The sequence below is a fragment of the Hylobates moloch genome, unplaced genomic scaffold (assembly GCF_009828535.3).
Source record: "Hylobates moloch isolate HMO894 unplaced genomic scaffold, HMol_V3 SCAFFOLD_6, whole genome shotgun sequence".
NCBI lineage: Eukaryota > Metazoa > Chordata > Mammalia > Primates > Hylobatidae > Hylobates > Hylobates moloch.
Window position 1 is genome coordinate 84,898,489 of NW_026652281.1, and position 23,517 is coordinate 84,922,005.

General features: G+C 40.6%; 1 protein-coding gene across 4 annotated transcripts in view; it reads left to right on the forward strand.

Moving 5' to 3' along the window:
- Positions 1 to 22,300, forward strand: part of SHCBP1 (SHC binding and spindle associated 1) — a 41,009-nt gene extending 18,709 nt beyond the window's left edge. For 3 of the 4 annotated variants that reach the window (XM_032157283.2, XM_032157286.2, XM_032157284.2), the window contains 6 exons: positions 705 to 825; positions 4,704 to 4,835; positions 9,341 to 9,459; positions 16,996 to 17,082; positions 17,432 to 17,573; positions 19,077 to 22,300. In XM_032157283.2, the coding sequence (XP_032013174.1) occupies positions 705 to 825; positions 4,704 to 4,835; positions 9,341 to 9,459; positions 16,996 to 17,082; positions 17,432 to 17,573; positions 19,077 to 19,402 (927 nt within the window). In that variant the 3' untranslated portion in view covers positions 19,403 to 22,300. The remainder of the gene's footprint in view (positions 1 to 704; positions 826 to 4,703; positions 4,836 to 9,340; positions 9,460 to 16,995; positions 17,083 to 17,431; positions 17,574 to 19,076) is intronic. The other variant, XM_032157285.2, reaches the window with a different exon arrangement.
- Positions 22,301 to 23,517: the final 1,217 nt, after the last annotated feature.

A 23,517-nucleotide genomic window follows, 5' to 3' on the forward strand; every position in this document is an offset into this window, starting at 1 on the left:
TTTTTTTTTTTTTTTTTTTTTTTTTTGAGACAGAGTCTCGCTCTGTCGCCCAGGCTGGAGTGCAGTGGCGCGATCTCGGCTCACTGCAAGCTCCGCATCCCGGGTTCACGCCATTCTCCTGCCTCAGCCTCTCCGAGTAGCTGGGACTACAGGCGCCCGCCACCACGCCCGGCTAATTTTTTGTATTTTTAGTAGAGACGGAGTTTCACTGTGGTCTCGATCTCCTGACCTCGTGATCCGCCCGCCTCGGCCTCCCAAAGTGCTGGGATTACAAGCGTGAGCCACCGCGCCCGGCCCTTTTTTTTTTTTTTTTTTTTTTTTGAGACGGAGTCTCGCTCTTTCACCCAGGCTGGAGTGCAGTGGCGCGATCTCGGCTCACTGCAGGCTCCGCCCCCCCGGGTTCACGCCATTCTCCTGTCTCAGCCTCCCTTGTAGCTGGGACTACAGGCGCCTGCCACCTCGCCCAGCTAATTTTTTTGTATTTTTAGTAGAGACGGGGTTTCACTGTGTTAGCCAGGATGGTCTCGATCTCCTGACCTCGTGATCCGCCCGCCTCGGCCTCCCAAAGTGCTGGGATTACAGGCGTGAGCCACGGCGCCCGGCCGGCTTCTATTTTCAAAGTAAGACATGAGGGCACCTAGAGTAATACTCAAATTACTTTTTTTGGAGTATATATTTACAAATGTGTTCTTATTGTTTTCTAGTTCCATAGTGATCCATTGTCTGCTATAAATGCCTGCTTTGAAGGTGACACTGTTATTGTTTGTCCTGGCCATTATGTGGTACATGGCACTTTCTCCATTGCTGACTCCATTGAGTTGGAAGGTGAGTATGGAAGACACACAGCCAAACTCTCACACGTGATATGTTTAAGTAGACAATAAATCATCAATCTTGTTGAAACTCCAAGAATGTGATTTGAACCTATTTGATTTCTAGTGAGCTGCCTTGAAACATGAAGGACATGGAAAGCTTAAAAGAGGTTGACCCAGTGTTTCAGCAACTTGAGTTGTGGTTCTTTGTAGCAGTGTGTATGTTGGGGAGATGTTCACAGGCTCATATAGAAAAAAGACCATTAGGAAGAAGCATACTTTCCAGATTGTAGGTGGTTTATGGAAAGGAAATCTAATTTCTAGAATTAAAAAAAAAAATTCCTAGCAATATTTTAAAAAATTTTAGTATTTTAAAAATTTGTTGCTTGCTCTTATCTCATAGATGTTGCAGATATGTTAGTGCATGGCTTTTTGTTTTTTGTTTCACACTTAGCTTATTTTCGTGAGATGTATAATGAAGGGCATTTAACTTGAAATTGGTACCAATTATCTTAATTCTCTAAATGCTTGCCGAATGTCACAAATGCTACACTTTGTGTCTTGACCAAAGTATACTTTAGAAAAGATTAATGTTGAAAGATTCTATTAAAAATAACTTTCTGGGCTGGGTGTGGTGGCTTACGCCTGTAATCCCAGCACTTTGGGAGGCCAAGGTGGGCAGATCACTTGAGGCCAGGAGTTTGAGACCAGTCTGGCTAACATGGTGAAACCCTGTCGGTACTAAAAATACAAAAATTAGCCGGGCATGTTGTTGCACGCCTGTAATCCCAGCTACTCGGGAGGCTGAGGCAGAGCAATCGCTTGAACCTGGGAGGTGGAGCTTGCAATGAGCCAAGATCATACCTCTACACTTCAGCCTGGGTGACAGAGCAAGACTCTGTCTAAAAAAAAAAAATAACTTTTTCACAGTTATAATCTTATTGTTCATTTAGAGTGATTTCTAAATTTAGGTTACTTTAAAATTATTCATCTTGGTCCTGTATATTTTCATAACATGTCAAATTTAGTTACACCTGTTCAACTATTTACCAAAATAGCTTCGAGTTAGCAGTGAAGCTTGTAATGCAAAAAATCATATATCATTTTGGGACTTGTGCAGCTGTTCAGAAACTGCTTAAGCTATGCTCTTTATCTTGTCAGTACTTCTAAATGGAACTGAGGCTGGAAGTTGTTTTCTCCTGTTCCTAGTACATCATCTCACCCCCTTTTTTATTTTATGTGTGGAATTTTTGTTCTTTTCTACTCTCCAATTTTTGATGTATAATAGATGTGTGTATATAAATAACACATCTGCAAGATAAATCACTGTGATAAAAACACTTTATTTTTTGGCATAGTGGAAGTAACACTGATATTATAGTTTGTATGGTAGGTAAGAGTTCTTCCTAGATTGGTGAGGAAATTTTAATTTAATTGCCAGAGTGTCATAAATAGACATATAGAATGCTGATAGTTAAGTATAAAAATGGCTGTATATTGACTAACAGTATGGGTCTGAGAATTGGGGAATCAGAAGGTATCTCTAGTGTGCATATATGGAGTGTTCATGAGTAAGATTCAAGCTCATCTGATAGTGATCTATAGCTAACCCATATAACAAGAGATATATATTGAGTACCTACTATGTGCAGGGTGTCAATAGTACTTACAATAGGGTTTTTCTTTGATGTTTTGAAAATCCATTCATTTAGGTGATGGTTTTATGTTTGAAGTGGAAAGAAATACATAATTATATAAAAATTTGTGTAAAAATCTTTTCTCAATATGCAATTCTTTTTGTACTTTTAATTTTTCTGATGATAAAAAGCAATGGTTATTGTAGAAAATATGCAAAGTACAGTCAGATACATACAACAATCAGAAACAAAATCACTCATAATTCAGGCATCCAGAGTCCACCCCTGGTAGCATTCCAGTGTGTGGAGTCCCCTTGCATTCTCTAGGGCCCCCAAAGCCTTGTTTGTCCTCTTCCAGTGTAGATACATTGAGTGGCTTTGCTTGTTAAAAACAGTTACTGCTTGCATTTTCTCAAAGATTCGTCTTTAGACAATGAGAGTTATTTCTTACAGCTTTGTCTATGTGGTTCTGTTTTATAATGGAAGTCAAGCGAATTCTTTAGTTTTCTGATACTCCAGTTTTTTGTAAGCCCACTCAGGTGTTGGGCTTGCATTAATGGTTTGAGTAACATTTACACAGATCTGATGGTTTTTTTGTTTTTGTTTTTGAGACAGAGTCTTGCTCTGTCGCCCAGGCTGGAGTGCAGTGGTGTGATCTCAGTTCACTGCAGCCTCTGCCTCCTGGGTTCAAGCGATTCTCCTGGCTCAGCCTCCTGAGTTGCTGGGATTACTGGTGCCTGCCACCATGCCTGGCTAATTTTTGTAGTTTTAGTAGAGACAGGGTTTCTCCATGTTGGCCAGGCTGGTCTTGAACTCCTGACCTCAAGTGATCCACCTGCCTCGGCCTCCCAAAGTGCTAGGATTGTAGGCGTGAGCCACTGCACCTCACTGAGATCTGATGCTTTATTTTTTTGAGACAGAGTCAATCTGTCACCCAGGCTGGAGTGCAGTGGCACGATCTCCGCTCACTGCAATCTCTGCCTCCCAGGTTCAAGCAATTCTCCCACCTCAGCCTCCTGAGAAGCTGGGATTACAGGCACATGCCACACTCAGCCAACTTTTGTATTTTTAGTAGAGGCAGGATTTCTGCATGTTGGCCAGGCTGCTCTTGAACTCCTGACCTCAAGTGATCCGCCCGCCTCAGCCTCCCAAAGTGCTGGGATTACAGGCGTGCGCCACCGTACCCAGCCTCGATCTGATGCTTTTTATTTGTCAATGAGGTAGACTGTTTTTTTTCCTGTAACTGTAACTAGTCAGTTTGTCAGATTTTAAGCCAACTGTTTAAGAGAATATTCAAATTAGATCATCTTGAGAACTGTTTAGGTTTTTTCAAATGTAATTTATATTAGAATCATAGAATGTTAGAGTTAGAAACAAACTTCTAAGGGTGAGTGCTTTAAAGTTCTTTGACTCAGCTGTAAGTCCTTATTATTATTATTATTATCATTTTTTGAGTTGGGGTCTCATTCTGTCACCCAGAATGAAGGCTGGAGTGCAATGGCATGATCATAGCTTACTGCAGCCTTAAAATTCTGGGATCAAGTGACCCTCCCACCTTAGCCTCCTTGAGTAGTGAGTAATTGGTGCATGCCACCACGCCTAATTTTTTTTGGTTTTTGTAGAGATGGAGTCTCACTGTGTTGCCTAGGCTGGTCTTGAACATTATTTATTTATTTATTTATTTATTTGAGACGGAGTCTCGCTCTGTCACCCAGGCTGCAGTGCAGTGACGCAGTCTCGGCTCACTGCAAGCTCCGCCTCCCGGGTTCACGCCATTCTCCTGCCTTAGCCTCTCCAAGTAGCTGAGACTACAGGCCACCACACCCAGCTAATTTTTTGTATTTTTAGTAGAGACGGGGTTTCACTGTGGTCTTGGTCTCCTGACCTCGTGATCCGCCCGCCTCAGCCTCCCAAAGTGCTGGGATTACAAGTGTGAGCCACCGTGCCCAGCCTCATTATTTATTTTTTATAGCACTTTTGAAAGTGAATTTAGTACTGAGCTGATGTGGGATAGTTGATAGGGTAGTCTTCCTGATACGGGGACTAGTCAGAGAGTTGTTATTGTTAAAAACTGGATACCCTGATTTAAATTAAACAGGATATGTGGGGAGATAGATTTTTATTTACATGCAACATGATTGACTGGTCTCATTATCACCTGCAGTCATTTGAACTAGAGAAACCTGTTCTAAAGTGTTCATGTTTAGATATTTTTCCTCACCCATCTTGAGTGTTCTTGCTCTCTCTTCCTTAGGATATGGCCTACCAGATGACATTGTGATAGAAAAGAGGGGCAAAGGCGACACTTTTGTGGACTGCACCGGTGCTGATATTAAAATCTCAGGCATAAAATTTGTTCAGCACGATGCTGTAGAGGGAATCTTAAGTAAGTATCTGAATGTTTGGTGTATCATTTGTTCTAAGATTTGAAGGAAAACTGTACTCTCTCTGGAAGATAGAATTTAATGAAATGCCACTCTTGAGTACAGGCATACCTTGTTTTATTGCACTTTACAGATGCTGAGTTGTTTTTTTTACAAATTGAAGGTTGTAACCTTGTTTCAAGCCAGTCTATTGGCACTATTTTCCCAAGAGCATGTGCTCACCTTGTGTTTCTGGGTCACATTTGGGTAACTCTCACAATATTGCAAGCCTTTTTTTTTTTTTAAACTATAGATAATATGCTCATCTGTGAACAGTGATCTTGATGTTACTACTGTAATTGTTTTGGGGTGCCATGAACCACATCCATATAAGATGGTGAACTTAACTGATAATTGTGTGGGTTCTGACTGTTCCACCAATCAGCCATTCCCCTATCTCTCTCCTTCTCTTTGGGCTACCCTATTCCTTGAGACACAGCAATATTGAAATTAGGCCAGTTAATAACCCTACAATGGCATCTATGTGTTCAAGTGAAAGGAAGAGTCACATGTCTCTCACGTTAAATTTAAAAATTAGAAATGTTTAACTTAGTGAGGAAGGCATGTCGAAAGCTGAGATAGGCTGACACCTAGGTCTCTTGTGTCAATTGGTGAAGTTTTGAATGTAAAGGAAATGTTCATAAAGGAAATTAAAAGCACTATCTAGTGAACACATGAATGATAAGAAAGCGAAACAGTCTTTTTTTTTTTTTTTTTTTTTTTGAGACGGAGTCTCGCTCTTTCACCCAGGCTGGAGTGCAGTGGCGCGATCTCGGCTCACTGCAGGCTCCGCCCCCCGGGGTTCACGCCATTCTCCTGCCTCAGCCTCCCTTGTAGCTGGGACTACAGGCGCCTGCCACCTCGCCTGGCTAATTTTTTTGTATTTTTAGTAGAGACGGGGTTTCACTGTGTTAGCCAGGATGGTCTCGATCTCCTGACCTCGTGATCCGCCCGCCTCGGCCTCCCAAAGTGCTGGGATTACAGGCGTGAGCCACGGCGCCCGGCCGAAAGCGAAACAGTCTTATTGCTGATATGCAGAAAGTTTCTGTAGTCTGGACAGAAGATCAAATCAGCCACCACGTTCCTTAAATCAAAGTGTATTGCAGAGCAGAACCCTAACTTCCTTAATTCTATGAAGACTGAAGGAGGTGAGGAAGCTGTAGAAGAGTTTGAAACTAGCAGCTGTTGGTTCATGAGGTTTAAAGAAAGCAGCCATTTCTGTAACATAAAAGTGTAAGGTGAAGCAGCAAGTGCTGATGCAAGCTACAGAAAGTTAACCAGAAAATCTAGCTAAGGTAATCGATGAAGGTGGATACACTAAACAACAGATTTTCAATGTAGGTGAAATAACCTTCTATTGGAAGAAGATTCCATCTAGTACTTTTCATAGCTAGAGAGGAGAAGTCAGTGCTTGGCTTCACAGCTTCAAAGGATAGGCTGACTCTCTTGTTATGAGCGAATGTAACTGGTGACTTGAAGTTGAAGCCAGTGCTCATTTACCATTCTGAAAATCCTAGAGCCCTTAAGAATTATGCCAGATCTACTCTGCCTGTGCCCTAGAAATGGAACAACAAAGCCTGAATGGTAGCACATCTGTTTATAACGTGGTTTACTGAATATTTTAGGCCCATTATTGAGATTTACTACTGAAAAATAAAAAGATTCCTTTAAAAATATGATTGCTTATTGATAATGTACCTGGTCATCTGAGAGCTATGATGGAGGTGTACCGGGAGATTAATGTTGTTTTCATGCCTGCTAATAACATCCATTCTGCAGTCTATGGATCAAGGAGTAATTTCGACTTTCAAATCTTACTATTTGAGAAATACACTTCCTAAGGCTATACCAGCTATTGATAGTGATTCCTCCGATGGGTCTGGGCAAAGTCAATTGAAAGGTTTCTGGGAAGGAGTCATCATTCTAGATGTCATTAAGAACATTTATGATTCATGGGAGGAGATTAAAATCTCAACATTAACAGAGGTTCTAGAGAAGTTGATTCCAGCCCTCATGGATGATTGAGGGGTTCAAGACTTGAATGGAGGAAGTAACTGCAGATGTGGTGGAAATAGCAAGAGAACTAGAGCCTGATGATAGCAAGTAGAACCTCAAGACATGACTGAATTGCTACAATCTTATAACAAAATTGGAACAGATGAGGAGTTGCTTCTTATGGATGAGCGAAGAAGGTGGTTTCCTGAGATAGAATTTCCTGGGGAGGATGCTGCGAACATGGTTGAATGACAACAAATGATTTAGAGTATTATGTAAACTTGGTAAAGCAGAGGCAGACTTTGACGGGATTGACTCTAATTTTGAAAAACTTTCTACTGTGGGTAAAGTGCTATCAAACAAGATCACATGCTACAGAGAAATTCTTTCATGAAAGGAAGAGTCAATCAATGTGGCAAACTTCATTGTTGTCTTATTTTTAAAAATTGCCACAGCCACCTTAACCTTCAGCAAACACCATTCTGATCAGTAAGCAGCCATCAACATTGAGGTAAGACCCTCCTCCAGCAAAAAGATTTATGTCTTGCTGAAGGCTCAGAGGATTGTTAGCATGTTTTAGCAAAACAAAGTATTTTAAATTAAGATGTATACATTTTTAAAAAACATAATGCTTTTGTACACTTAATAGATGCATTATAAACATAGTACTCATTAGTATAAACTCATATGCTCATTAGTATAAACACAACTTTTATTTTTTTTTTGTTTTTAGAGACAGTCTCACTATCATCTAGGCTAGAGTGCAATAGCATGATCATATCTCACTGTAGCCTCAAACTCCTGGGCTCAAGCAATTCTGCCTTTGCCCCCCAAGTAGCTGGGACTACAGGCGTGTGCCACCACGTCTGGCTAATTTTTGTATTTTTTAGAGATGGGATCTTGCCATGTTGCCCAGGCTGGTCTCAGACTCCTGGCCTCAAGTGATACACCCACTGCAGATTCCCGTAAACATAACTTTTGTATGCACTGGGAAACCAAAAAAATTGTGTGACTCACTTTAATTGTGATATTTCCTTTATTGTGGTGGTTTGGAACTCAACCTGCAATATCTCTGGGATATGAGTGTGTATGGAAGACTGATTATTTTTGAAGCTGGGCGTGGTGGCTCACGCCTGCAATCCCAGCACTTTGGGCGACCAAGGAGGGTGGATCACCTGAGGTCAGGAGTTTGAGACCAGCCTGGCAAACATGGTAGAACCCTGTCTCTACTAAAAATTAGCCAGGTGTGGTGGTACACGCCTGTGATCCCATCTACTCTGGAGGCTGAGGCAGGAGAATTCCTTGAACCAGGGAAGCAGAGGTTGTAGTGAGCCAAGATCGCACCACCGCACCCCAGCCCAGGCAACAGAGCGAGGCTCCGTCTCCAAAAAAAAAAAAAAAAAAAGTTTACTCATTTAGGCTGGGCACAGTGGCTTACGCCCTGTAATCCCAACACTTTGGGAGGCTGAGGCGGGTGAATCACCTGAGGTCAGGAGTTCGAGACTAGCCTGGTCAACATGATGAAACCCCGTCTCTACTAAAAAATACAAAAATTAGCTGGGCGTGGTGGCAGGCACCTGTAATCCCAGCTACTCAGGAGGCTGAGGCAGGAGAATCACTTGAACCCGAGAGGCAGAGGTCTCGCTCTCTCGCCCAGGCTGGAGTGCCGTGGTGTGATCTCTGCTTACTGCAAGCTCCACCTTTCGGGTTCAAGCGATTCTCCTGCCTCAGCCTCCCAAGTAGCTGGGATTACAGGTGCCTGCCACCACGTTTGGCTAATTTTTGTATTTTTTTGTAGAGATGGGGTTTCACCATGTTGGCCAGGTTGGTCTTGAACTCCTTGGTGATCCTTGGGTGATCTGCCCCCCCTCGGCCTCCCAAAGTGCTAGGATTACAGGTGTGAGCTACTGCATGCGGCCTAGAAAATAATTTTTTTTTATGTACATAGCATGATGACTTAGCAATCTTAACCCTGAAGTGAAAAATAGCCTATTCACGATAATTTGTTGTTTAATATTAGTTTCTTTTCTGTGTGGTGATTTTTTTCTTTTAAAACTTTCCAGTGTTGTGGTCTGTTTTCTCTGTATTCAGGGTAGCACTAGACTGAAGTTATCTCCACATGGGAGTAATGTTTGTTTCCTGGAATCTTTGTATCCCCTTTCTTGAATCAAGGTCTTTTTCTTCCGAGATACTCAGCAAAATTGCTCTCTGATACTTTTTTTTCCTGGTAATGGAAAGTGCTTTTCTATCTGAGGTCAAGTCATTCTTTTTAAAGAATGTTGCTTTTAGATTGTAGAAAATAACTCAAAATAGTCATTGTTTTATATTTTATGAATTTGTAATTTAGGTAAGAAAATTTAAATGATAGCCATGAGAAATATTTAGACCATAGCTAATGTCAGCACCAGGCTATCTCTAACATTGGAAAAGGCACATTACTTCTTAAAACAGTCAGTGTGTGTTTTCATCCCAGTTGTTCACCGTGGTAAGACTACGCTGGAAAACTGTGTGCTGCAGTGTGAGACGACCGGAGTCACAGTGCGGACATCGGCAGAGTTTCTAATGAAGAACTCAGATTTATATGGCGCCAAGGTAGAAGCTCTTGTCCTCTTGGGGAAGTAGTTTTGGTTTAAGCTGTAAATGAATATATGAAATATGGGACCAAGATGTATGTGTGTACTCCCACTCTCTTCAGACAGTCATCTCTACCAAGTTGTCATTTACATTAGGTATATCTCCTAATGCTATCCCTCCCCACTCCCCCCACCCCACGACAGACCCCGGTGTGTGATGTTCCCCACCCTGTGTACAAGTGTTCTCATTGTTCAATTCCCACCTATGAGTGAGAACATGCGGTGTTTGGTTTTCTGTCCTTGCGATAGTTTGCTCAGAATGATGGTTTCCATCTTCATCCATATCCCTACAAAGGACATGAACTCATCTTTTTTATGGCTGCATAGTATTCCATGGTGTATATGTGCTGGATTTTCTTAATCCAGTCTATTATTGATGGACATTTTCGTTGGTTCCAAGTCTTTGCTATTGTGAATAGTGCCACAATAAACATACATGTGCATGTGTCTTTATAGCAGCATGATTTATAATCCTTTGGATATATACCCAGTAATGGGATGGCTGGGTCAAATGGTATTTCTAGTTCTAGATCCCTGAGGAATTGCCACACTGTCTTCCACAATGGTTGAACTAGTTTACAGTCCCACCAACAGTGTAAAAGTGTTCCTGTTTCTCTACATCCTCTCCAGCACCTGTTGTTTCCTGACTTTTTAATGATGGCCATTCTAACTGGTGTGAGATGGCGTCTCATTGTGTTTTTGATTTGCATTTCTCTGATGGCCGGCGATGATGAGCATTTTTTCATGTGTCTTTTGGCTGCATAAATGTCTTCTTTTGAGAAGTGTCTGTTCATATCCTTTGCCCACTTTTTGATGGGGTTGATTTTTTCTTGTAAATTTGTTTAAGTTCTTAGTAGATTCTGGATATTAGCCATTTGTCAGATGGGTAGATTGTAAAAATTTTCTCGCATTCTGTAGGTTGCCTGTTCACTCTGATTGTAGTTTCTTTTGCTGTGCAGAAGCTCTTTAGTTTAATGAGATCCCATTTGTCAATTTTGGCTTTTGTTGCCATTGCTTTTGGTGTTTTAGTCATGAAGTCCTTGCCCATGCGTATGTCCTGAATGGTATTGCCTAGGTTTTCTTCTAGGGTTTTTACGGTTTTAGATCTAACATGTAAGTCTTTAATCCATCTTGAATTAATTTTTGTTAGGTGTAAGGAAGGGATCCAGTTTCAGCTTTCTACATATGGCTAGCCAGTTTTCCCAGCACCATTTATTAAATAGGGAATCCTTTCCCCATTTCTTGTTTTTGTCAGGTTTGTCAAAGATCAGATGGTTGTAGATGTGTAGTATTATTTCTGAGGGCTCTGTTCTGTTCCATTGGTCTATATCTGTTTTGGTACCAGTACCATGCTGTTTTGGTTAATGTAGCCTTGTAGTATATTTTGAAGTCAGGTAGCATGATGCCTCCAGCTTTGTTCTTTTGGCTTAGGATTGTCTTGGCAATGTGGGCTCTTTTTTGGTTCCATATGAACTGTAAAGTAGTTTTTCCAATTCTGTGAAGAAGGTCATTGGTAGCTTGCTGGGGATGGCATTGAATCTATAAATTACATTGGGCAGTATGGCCATTTTTATGATATTGATTCTTCCAACCCATGAGCATGGAATGTTCTTCCATTTGTTTGTGTCCTCTATTTCATTGAGCATTGGTTTGTAGTTCTTCTTGAAGAGGTCCTTCACATCCCTTGTAAGTTGGATTCCTAGGTATTTTATTCTGTTTGAAGCAATTATGAATGGGAGTTCACTTACGATTTGACTCTTTGTTTATCTGTTATTGGTGTATAGGAATGCTTGTGATTTTTGCACATTGATTTTGTATCCTGAGACTTTGCTGAAGTTGCTTATCAGCTTAAGGAGATTTTGGGCTGAGACGATGGGGTTTTCTGCATATACAATCATGTCATCTGCAAACAGGGAAAATTTGACTTCCTCTTTTCCTAATTCAATATCCTTTATTTCTTTCTCCTGCCTGATTGCCCTGGCCAGAACTTCCAACAGTATGTTGAATAGGAATGGTGAGAGAGGGCATTCCTGTCTTGTGCCAGTTTTCAAAGGGAATGCTTCCAGTTTTTGCCCATTCAGTATGATATTGGCTGTGGGTTTGTCATAAACAGCTCTTATTATTTTGAGATACGTTCCATCAATACCTAGTTTATTGAGAGTTTTTAGCATGAAGCGCTGTTGAATTTTGTTGAAGGCCTTTTCTGCTTCTATTGAGATAATCATGTGGTTTTTGTCTTTGGTTCTGTTTATATGATGGATTACATTTATTGATTTGTGTATGTTGAACCAGCCTTGCATCCCAGGGTTGAAGCCAACTTGATTGTGGTGGATAAGCTTTTTGACGTGCTGCTGGATTCGGTTTGCTAGTATTTTATTGGGGATTTTTGCATCAATGTTCATTAAGGATATTGTTCTAAAATTCTCTTTTTTGGTTATGTCTCTGCCAGGCTTTGGTATCAGGATGACGCTGGCCTCATAAAATGAGTTAGAGAGGATTCCCTCTTTTTCTATTGGTTGGAATAGTTTCAGAAGGAATGGTATCAGCTCCTCTTTGTACCTCTGGTAGAATTCGGCTGTGAATCTGTCTGGTACTGGACTTTTTTTGTTGGTAGGCTGTTAATTATTGCCTCAATTTCAGAGCCTGTTATTGGTCTATTCAGGGATTCAACTTCTTCCTGGTTTAGTCTTGGGAGGGTGTATGTGTCAAGGAATTTATCCATTTCTTCTAGATTTTCTAGTTTATTTGCATAGAGGTGTTTATAGTATTCTCTGATGGTAGTTTGTATTTCTGTGGGATCGGTGGTGATATCCCCTTTATTATTTTTTATTGCGTTTATTTGATTCTTCTGTCTTTTCTTCTTTATTAATCTTGCTAGCAGTCTATCAATTTTGTTGATCTTTTCAAAAAACCAGCTCCTGGATTCATTGATTTTTTTGAAGGGTTTTTTATGTCTCTATCTCCTTCAGTTCTTTTCTGATCTTACTGATTTCTTGCCTTCTGCTAGCTTTGGAATGTGCTTTCTCTTGCTTCTCTAGTTCTTTTAATTGTGATGTTAAGATGTCAATTTTAGATCTTTCCTGCTTTCTCTTGTGGGCATTTAGTGCTATAAATTTCCTTCTACACACTGCTTTCAATGTGTCCCAGAGATTCTGGTATGTTGTGTCTTTGTTCTCGTTGGTTTCAAATAACATCTTTATTTCTGCCTTCATTTCGTTATGTACCCAGTAGTCATTCAGGAGCAGGTTGTTCAGTTTCCATGTAGTGGAGCGGTTTTGTTTTGAGTGAGTTTCTTAATCCTGAGTTCTAGTTTGATTGCACTGTGGTCTGAGAGACAGTTTGTTATAATTTCTGTTCTTTTACATTTGCTGAGGAGTGCTTTACTTCCAACTATGTGGTCAATTTTGGAATAAGTGTGATGTGGTGTTAAGAAGAATGTATATTCTGTTGATTTGGGGTGGAGAGTTCTATAGATGTCTATTAGGTGTGCTTGGTGCAGAGCTGAGTTCAATTCCTGGATATCCTTGTTAACTTTCTGTCTCGTTAATCTGTCTAATGCTGACAGTGGGGTGTTAAAGTCTCCCATTATTATTGTGTGGGAGTTTAAGTGTCTTTGTAGGTCTCTAAGGACTTGCTTTATGAATCCGGGTGCTCCTGTATTGGGTGCATATATATTTAGGATAGTTACATGCACCCATATATATTTTGGATAGTTAGCTCTTCTTGTTGAATAGTCTTTTTCTATTGTTTTAATTTCAACTTGCCGATATTCCGTTTGAAGTGAGTTGTAGACAGCATATAGTTGTCATGTTTTTAATCCATTTTGGCAATCTTTTCTTTTAATTGTATTTAGACCACTTACATTTAATTATTGATATTAAATCTTTAGTCTATTTCATGTTTTCTGTTTGTTATGCTTTTCATTTCTTGACTTGCTTTTTTTCTACCATCCTGTGGATACCCGAACATTTTCCAGAATTTCATTTGTTTTTGAGAATATCTCCTCATATAGCTTTTTTAGTGGTCACTCTAGGTTGTATATTATATGTACATAACAGTTTACTGGTGTCACCCGTTCAAGTAAAGTATAGAAACCTTGCCTCCTTTTATTATTCTTTACCATCTCCTTTTTATAATTGTCTTAAACATTTCCCTTACGTACATACATCTAGCACCATATTAGAGAATTTTATGATTTTTGTTTCAAATGTCGAACTTAATTTGGAACACTCAAGAGAAGGAAAGCTTATTGTATTTACCTATATCTTTGCTTACTGTGTTCTTTTTTTTTCTTTTTTATGTTCCAAGATCTTCTCTTTTATCATTTCTTTTTTGTTTAGATAACTTCCTTTAGTCATTCTATGAAGATAGGTCTGCTGGTGACAAATTTTCTTATTTTCCTTTCTTCTTAGAATATCTTGATTTCCTCCTCATTCCTGAAGAATATTTTCACTGGTTATAGGATTCTGGGTTGACAATTTTTTTTCTTTTAGCCCTTGAACAATACTGTGTATCTTTCATCTGACATCCATGGTTTCTGATGCTGTCAATCACATTTTATCTCCTATAGGTAAGGCATAAAATTTTCATTGATGCTTTCAAGATTTTTGTTTTTAGCTTACACTAGTTTAATTATGATGTATGTTGGCATGGATTTCTTTGAGTTTATCCTGTTTGGTGTCTGCTCAGCTTCTTGAACCTGTAGGCTTATTATCCAAATCCTGCCAAATTTGGGAGCTTTTAGTCACTATTTCTTGAAGTATGTTTTTAGCTGCACCTCTTTCTTTCCAGGACTCTGATGACATGAATATTAGATCTTTTGTTATATTCCAGCAGATCCCTGGAGCTCTGTTTACTTTTCTTTTTCACTATGTTTTCCTGCTATTGGGTAAATTTTATTGTTCTGTCTTCCAGTTCACTGATTCTTTCCTCTGTTGTTTTCATTCTGCTGTTGAGCACATCCACTGAGCTTTCTATTTTAGTTATTGTATTTTTCAATTCTAAAATTTCCATTTGGTTCTTTATATCATCTACTTCTTTGCTGAGACTTTCATTTTTCATTGGTTTTATGTTTGTTCATAATTGCTTATTGAAGCATTTTTATCATGGCTGCTTTAAAATCACTGTCAGTTAATTCTATCATCTCTGACATTTTGGTTTTGGCATCTATTAATTGTCTTATTCATTTTGACATTTTCCTGATTCTTGGTATGACAAGGGATTTTCAAATGAAAGTTGGATATTTTTGTATTATGTTGTGAGAATCTGGATCTTCTGTTTTAACTTGGCTTCTCTGATACTACTACAAGAAGGTACAGGGTTGGGGGTAGATGGGCATCATCTTGTTACTGGTGGAGGTAGAAGTCATGGTTCCCACTTGGTGTCCATTGATACCCAAGTTGGGTGGGAGAGCTCCTTCTTACTGCTCTGTAGGGGTGGGAGGTCTAGCTTCCTACATGGTCTCCACTGGCACTGTGATATATGGGAGTGGTCTTGTTACCACTGGGCAATGGTGACAGTCTGGACTCTCCACTAGGCCTGCTCTGACACTGCCCCAGTAGGGAGGGAGTGGTTGTCTTGGCACTGCTAGGTGGGGGTACAAGTCATATAATTTTCACTGACACTGCTGCAGGGAGGGTCTTGCAACTGTGGTTGGTGGGGATGAAAGTCCTGGCTCTGTGGTGTTTACCTGGAATAGAGCTATTATTATCTAAAAGTTTTCCTCTTTCTAGGTTGCCTAGTCCTTTTGTTAGAGCAGCTTTTTTTTGGGTGTATGTCTGTTGGTGTACTGGATTGCTGGCTTCTTCAGCTCCAAGTCTAGGGATAATGAAGCAAAAAGAAAGGAACTTACCACTGTATTGGTGTTGTTTCTTGGGTCCTGAGATCCCTAGCTGGTCTGCCTTCTTCTCTTCACTTTTCAGTCTTATGCTTGTTTTATATATAATGCCCACGGTTTTTGGTCGTACCTAGCAGGAGGAATAGGGACATCTACTCCATCATCCCAGAAGTGGCAGGCTCCTCAGTTACTTTTTAATTGCCAAATTATCTGTTCCTTTTCATAACATATTTTGAATATGGCTTTCATTTGCTACATGATTGCTGGTTTGAATTGTTCTCCTTTACAAATTTTATGTGATTCCTGATAGTTTGATATTTAATTTTAACCATCTTGCTATAGATATTTTTTAATGTAGTCGCCCCGAAATCTTCTTTTGCACATAACCCCAAAGTGAAAATCTTTTAGAAGAAGACCCAATTAGCACATTTTTAAAATCCTCTCTACAAAAGAGTTAGATTGGTGTATACATATGGTTCAGGCATATGTACAGGGTTAAGTAATAATAAATGTTTTCTCATGGAATACTACTGCTACTAGAAAATTAATTGAACATACATGCATTAGATGTATCATCAATGGTTACAGCAAGTTTTCTTCATCGATGCTGTTGTGTATTAAATTATTCCCAAATGATTGCTGAAATTACTATAGAGGTTTGAGTGAATCATTTTTGTTTTCCAGAGTGCCTTGCATAGCATTAGGAAAGAAATTCTTACTACTCTTATGTTTTTTGGTGCCATGAGGTATGAGAGAATAGTGTCATGTTTGATCTTTCTGGTTACTCTGTTTGAATGACACTTGAACTGGCTGCTAATGTTAACGTGTGTGGTAGGGAAAGCCATTGTTTGACTCATAGAAATGATTTTTAAGTTGGGTTGGGGTATTTTAAAACTGACACATTTTGGAAAATGTGGGGTCTTGTTTCTATCCTCAAATTACAATATTTTATTAAATTCAAATACTTTTCTCCAACTAATTGAGTATCTGAGAGACTGGTCATTTTGAATAAGTGCGTCTTTTAACAAAATTGTTAAATGACTTTTTTTCTTGGCAGAATCAGAAAACATTTATCTAGAATGAAAGCGAGTAGAGCAAGAATCAGGTGTTGGCACTCTTAGCGTGTGTGTGTGGTTTTGAAAATGATAAATTGTCAGGCCAGGCGCAGTGGCTCACGCTTGTAATCCCAGCACTTTGGGAGGCCGAGGCGGGCGGATCACGAGGTCAGGAGATCGAGACCATGGTGAAACCCCGTCTCTACTAAAAATACAAAAAATTAGCCGGGCGTGGTGGCGGGCGCCTGTAGTCCCAGCTACTCGGAGAGGCTGAGGCAGGAGAATGGCGTGAACCCGGGAGGCGGAGCTTGCAGTGAGCCGAGATTGCGCCACTGCACTCCAGCCTGGGCGACAGAGCGAGACTCCGTCTCAAAAAAAAAAAAAAAAAAAAAAAAAAAAGAAAATGATAAATTGTCAACAACTTGCTAGAAATGGAACAAATGGAAATGTTGATTAAAAATGGCTGATAAAACTTATCTGTAAAATACTTTATCTTTGTGCTGTACATTTGTACTGTGTTAAAGGCTAAGAAGTAATTATAATAAACTCTTATGGTCTTGCCTTTTAAAAACTGATTGTCATTATCTCAAACTGTGACTCACAGGGTGCTGGTATAGAAATCTACCCTGGGAGTCGGTGCACCCTGAGTGACAATGGGATCCATCACTGCAAGGAAGGGATCCTCATTAAGGTGAGCATCGGCCAGAACACCTACTTTTCAATGGATAGAATGGCTTCACCTACAAATTATGCTTTATTAAATTGTTGGGTTCTATTTTCTGGTTTTGAAAAGCATAAACAGTGTACACATTTCGATAATATCAGTGATTGGAATCTCTTGTGAGAATGCTTAGTTACCTATAGATCTGCAGAAATGACAGAGAAAAGCTGTGTCACTAAGGGCTCAGAGGCTGTGCTACAACATGGGACTAAACATAGCTTTTCCCCTTTATTTTTAGTATAGTGTGAATAAAGAAGAATTTTAAGGCAGGAAATGTTGAATATGACAGTTCCTAAAGCATTTGTTTTCAATGTCACAGGACTTCTTAGATGAACATTATGACATTCCCAAGATATCCATGGTGAATAATATAATACATAATAATGAAGGTTATGGTGTTGTCTTGGTGAAACCTACAATCTTCTCTGACCTGCAAGAAAATGCTGAAGATGGAACTGAAGGTATATTTAGTAATTTTTAATATAAAAACCAGACATAATTTATTTCAGCATTAAATGCTGATTAAGGATGAGTCTTCCTCTCTTCCTTAAAAAAGGTTGTTGGGATATGCTTGGGCATGGAGAGAGAGAAGCTTGATAAAGTCATAAAATTATAGACCGTGAAAGAAACTTTCAAGGTCAACTAGTTCAACTGTCATTCAAAATCTTGATGTTGTGGTTTCTGTGCAGTTCCCCTCTTATCATGCTTAGCTGCCAATGAGGGTGGATGTGTGATAGCAATGGTGGGTGTGTGATGCTATGGTGGGTGTGTGACAGCAACAGTGGGTGTGCGACAGCAATGGTGGCTCCTGCTGGCATTTGTTAAGGCTGGAGGCAGTGAAATGAATGTGCCAGGTTGAAGGCTGCATTTCTTGGAGGGGATAGTGGAGTTTACCTCTGTTTTTATTGGTGGAAGTAAATGCCTTGCTGTCACCTGCCTTTCTTGGCAGCGAAGGGTAGCTAACTCAGTGGAAATCTGTGAACTTCAAGCTATGATGTAGATCACTATTAAGTCTCAGTCATAGAGAAGGATTAAGCTTTGATGTAGGTGAGGAAAGTTTAAAGCAGTTTATTTATTTAATCAGCCTTTTCAGTTTAAAGGGTAGTCCTTGTCATCCTTCAGGATCTGCTCCAGTTACATCTCTGCAAGTTCTTTATTTCTTCACAGGTCTCACAAAAGTAAAATAAAGGTGTCAGCTGGGCAGGACTCATCTGAAAGCTCTGGGGGCAGACTCTGCCTCCAAACGCATTCATGTCATTGATTGGCAGAATTCATTCCTTTAGCTCATGGTCTGAAGTCTCCATTTTCTTGCTGGCTGCTGGCTGTTTGCTGGGGCTGGCACTCAGCTCCTAGAGGCTGCTCTCAGGTTCTTGCCTCATGGCCCCCCCATCTCAGCAACAGAGAACATCCCTCAAGGCAAATCTCTCATGCTCTGAATTTCTCTGACTTCCTCTTTAGCAACCAGCTGGAGAAAACTGATTAGCAATCTTAATTACATTGTAAAATTACAGTGCAAAATTCTTCTGCCATTTAATAGGCATGAAAGTAATACCAGGGGGTGGGGATCATGGGGCCTTTCTAGAATTAGCTGCTAGATTGGGACTTCATTTAGAAAAGTGGCACTATCTTATCAATCTGTGCATCCTATCTCCTAACACAGTGCTTAGCAGATAATAACTCTCCAGGAAATGTCTGTTGAGTAAAAGTGATTCTGGGATGAAAAGGGTAAAGGAAGAGTTCAAAATTGGTGATCCTGCGTGAGGGTCAGGGAACCTTGGCATAGAAAGCAAGGCAGCTGCTTGTTGAGAATCTTATGGCAAACAATTTTGTAAAATCCAGTTAGGGGACAGCAGAAATCCTCTGCTGAAAAAAACTTGAAAGCTCTAACAGACTGTGTAGAAATACATGTTTTTGTCGGGTTAGCTTGTATATTTAACTTTGTTATTATTTGTTTGTTTCTGCAGAAAATAAAGTGCTTAAAATTCAGACAAGTGGAGAGCCAGATGTGGCTGAAAGAGTGGATCTAGAAGAGCTGATTCAGTGTGCAACTGGTAAAATGGAGCTTTATGCAAGAACTGACCCTTCTGAGCAAGTCGAGGGAAATTGTGAAATTGTAAATGAACTAATTGCTGCCTCCACACAGAAAGGCCAGATAAAGAAGAAAAGGTTGAGTGAACTGGGGATCACGCAAGCTGATGACAACTTAATGTCACAGGAGATGTTTGTTGGGATTGTGGGGAACCAGTTCAAGTGGAATGGGAAAGGTAGTTTTGGCACATTTCTTTTCTGACCACAGTGATGTAAGTAGATAGCAAAATACTGGATTTTGCACATGCTGCCCTAAGAATCACTGCTGCCATTGTAGTTTGCTGTATTGTCTGTATTTTATATTTGATTATTTGGGCTTGAGTAAAAGGTAGATTTATTTCCATTTGCAGGTGTTGCACATAAAACACTCCCTCTTTATAAGAAAAATCATAAATGCATATAAAATAGAAAATATTTGGAGATTGCTTACCTAAAAGTCTTGCTTTCTTATACACATGGTTCTCTCGTATTAAGCCTGGTAGTAACTTTTTAGTGTAATTACCTTTAGCACTTCAAAGATGAGGAAGAAGGGAAGGGAATGCAAGACTAGTGCATAAAAATGCAATAGGTGTCATATGTACAGCATTCTTCTTAGCGTTGCCTTTTCATCCCAATTACAGTGTGTCTGATTTCCATCTTGTATTTGCATAATACTTGTCTTAAAATAAAAGCCTTTATGATTGGGAATTTATCTGCCTAATCAGACTTATTATTGAGACGTCAATGGGACGCATTTTTCTGTTGAGCTATGCAGTCATCAAAACAGCGATAGACAGCATAGGAGGTTTGAAGCAGAAATGAAACGTGTTATTCAGAGCCAATGTTGTACACAGAGCATTTTCACTATTGCTGAATGGGAATGATTAAAAACAAGGTATTTTTCGGGCCAGGTGGTGGCTCACACTTGTAATCGCAGCACTTTGGGAGGCTGAGTCAGGAGGATCACTTGAGCCCAAGAGTTCAAGACTAGCCTGGGCAACATAGTGAGACCCTGTCTCTACTAAAAATAAATTAAAAAAAAATTAGCTGAGTGTAGTGGTGTATGCGTGTAGTTCCAGCTACTCAGGAGGCTGAGGCTGGAGGATCCTTGAGCCCAGGAGGTTGAGGCTGCAGTGAGGTGTGATTGCGCCACTGCATTCCAGCTTGGGTGACAGAGCAAGAACCTGTCTCAAAAAAAAAAAAAAAAAAGTATTTTTCTCTTACCGTTACAGTATTCTGATTATATTACTGACACAGTCAAAATGATTAACTGTACAACCTGTATCTGCTGGGTGTTCTTGGTATCATATTGTAAAACAGCTTTAAAAAATATTTATATTTTAAAAACTGTATGTGACATTAATATGCCTAATGATTAAAATTATAGTGATGAAATAACAAAATTGAATCTTGCTATATCTTTTCAAACCCACTATGGGCCATAGTGTCAGTGTAGCATATGTGGTCCATTGAAGAACACACGGTATTTTGGTATCTGTTTTCATGCTTTAGAAAGAGTATTACGTTTTTTCCCATTAAGTGTGGTTATGTTTGTTTCTTAAATTTGAGTAAAAAATAATTCTTATTTTTTGGATGCTACTAAATGTAGGATTTATGTTAGATTTACTATTTGATCATTGAAAGGTATTTTTACTTTTAAAAAATCTTGTTGCAAAGAGGTTTAAAAAGTAATGTTCATTTCTGCATCAGTTTCAGCCAAATGTTGATATTAAAACCTTTTATTCTTTTTTTAAATTTTTGCCTCTAGATGTGATGCCTTAAGATAAAAACCATTTATTCAACCTAAAAAAAAAATCACTTTTTTTTTTTTTTTTTTTGAGATGGAGTCTTGCTCTGTCACCCAGGCTGGAGTGCAGTGGCACTATCTTGGCTTACTGCAACCTCCACCTCCTGAATTCAAGCAATTCTCCTGCCTCAGTCTCCTGAGTAGCTGGGATTATAGGTGCCCGCCACCATGCCCAGCCAATTTTTTTTTGTATTTATTTTATTTTGTTTTGTTTTTGAGATGGAGCTTCACTTTGTCACCCAGGCTGGAGTGCAGTGGCATGATCTCAGCTCATTGCAACCTCAGTCTCCTGGGTTCAAGTGATTCTCATGCCCCAGCCTCCCAAGTAGCTGGTATTACAGCCACCATGCCTGGCTAATTTTTGTATTTTTAGTAGAGACAGGATTTAACCATGTTGGCCAAATTCCTGACCTCAAGTAATCCACCCACCTTGGCCTTCCAAAGTGCTGGGATTACAGGCGTGAGCCACTGTGCCTGGCCTTTTTTTGTGTGCTTTTTAGTAGATATGGGGTTTCACCATGTTGCCCAGGCTGTTCTCAAACTCCTGACCTCAAGTGATCCACCCACCTCAGCCTCCCAAATCACATTGATTTTTCAATTGAATTTCTACTTTATCTTGGTTTAGATTTTGTAGATAAGTTAGTAACATGAATACCTTCCTTGTTCCTTTTTATAACATGGAGTTTTTCAGATTTCATTTCTATTTTAGCTTAAATCTAAGCTTATATTAATTTTTATTCACATGATTCATCATAATGAGTAGGCCTACTTTGTTCTTATTTAAGTTATATGCAGTACATTTTGCCTCAATCATGGAGAGTTAAACATCTCAAATTGTATAGCATAGGGAATTTAGGGAGTGCCCTAGAGGGGTATGGGTTTGATATTTGAGATGAAAACACTGATGTGGAGAAAGGATAACCTTCTGTGTTGACTAATTTTGTGTCCTGTCCTTATGGTCCACCCTCAGTGTGACCTTGAATTTATGGCAGGTAGTAAAATTCTATACCTTGATTTGAATATTTTATTTCGGCTTCTTTAGATGTATTTCCCTTCCTCAGTTTCTTGTTGTATTATTGCACTATAGATATTAACACGAATATATTTTAAAAAACTGCCCAGAGATCATTTGATCTCAAGTGTACATACACTTCAATTTTCTGGAGTTATAGAAGGATGGTGAAATAACCATTTTCTGGATTTTGCTTTTCAGAGGGAGATTGAAGAAAGTTCAATAAAACACTGATGAGCTCATAAGAACCGTGTCATTCATGTTTCTTTGTAATTCAGTTTGCTGTTTTTATTCTTATTCATAGGGAATGCCCCATGATTGACCTCTGGTAAAGCTCACAGTTGCTAAGCATCAGGGGATTGAGCCTCCAATCAGTGTGGTAGTGTCCTGACCTTTTAAATAGAGCAGACCGCGCAGGATCCCCAGACAGCTGAGGAAAGCCTCTAATATGACACAGATGAATGCAACCCAGCATCTCCTCTGTCTTTCCTCCAGCAGCGCGGGCCCCGGGGTCAGTCTCAACCAAGGCGGCCAGGCCGGACTGCGGCGGCAGTGGCTGCGTAGGGGCGGAACCGGCCGCTGGGCTCCATCCAGGTGGCTCGGGGCACAAGCCAGGGGAGCGGGCACAGGCAAGCACCAGAAGCTGTGCTAGGAGGGTCTGCTGGCTGGGCAGGGAGTGGTGCGCTGCCTACTCTGAGGTCCTCGGGTCTGAGCTCAGCAGCCTTCGCTGGCGCCCGAGCTGCAGCTGCGATTTGCAAGGAGCTCCGCCCGCCAGAGAATGTCCTCTTGGGGGTTTCCCCGGGCGAGGCCTTCAGCCATCCCAAGGTTCTCTAGCTGCTCTAGCCTCAGTCCTGTGTTCCCACGTGGGAATGCCGTCTTCACACGTGACTGGGGCTAGAGTAGCTGGAAGTTCAGGATACCTTTCCCTTCCGGGGAATGTCCTGAAAACTCTGCCAACTCTCACTGACGTCGGGCGGGAGCGCAGGGCTGGTGACAAGCTGTCATCGATGTTTCTGACACGTGAGCCATGCACGTGCGCGCTGAGAACGGTTGGCCACCTGTTGGTTGTGCGCACGCGCAGTGACGTATATGCCAGAGGTGCGCATGCGCAGTCGGGAGTACCGGCTTTGCTTGGCGCGTCTTGGCTGGTTGGCTTCGCTTGTTACTGCCTCTGACTTTGGAAACTGCAAAATTTCCTGGTTGGAGGTGGTGGCTGACCAGAGTGGCTTCGTCTTATTGGGCCCATGAGGCTGTGATAGGCGGACTGGTGCTGATGTGTCTCTGATAGCCTCTGCCATGAAGAGGAGCTCTGGCCTCGGGGGCCAGAAGGGCCAGGGGCCCTCCGGCTCCTTCACCTGCTGGTGGTGTTGCAGGGGGAACGATGTCGCCGAGCGCGATGACAGCCCCTTCGCCCAGTGCGGGTACAATATCCGAGAGAAACACCTCGGCAAGCTCCACAGAGCTGCCAGCCGGGGTGAAGTCTCCAAGGTGGAGCGCATCCTTTCGTGCGGGAACGCTA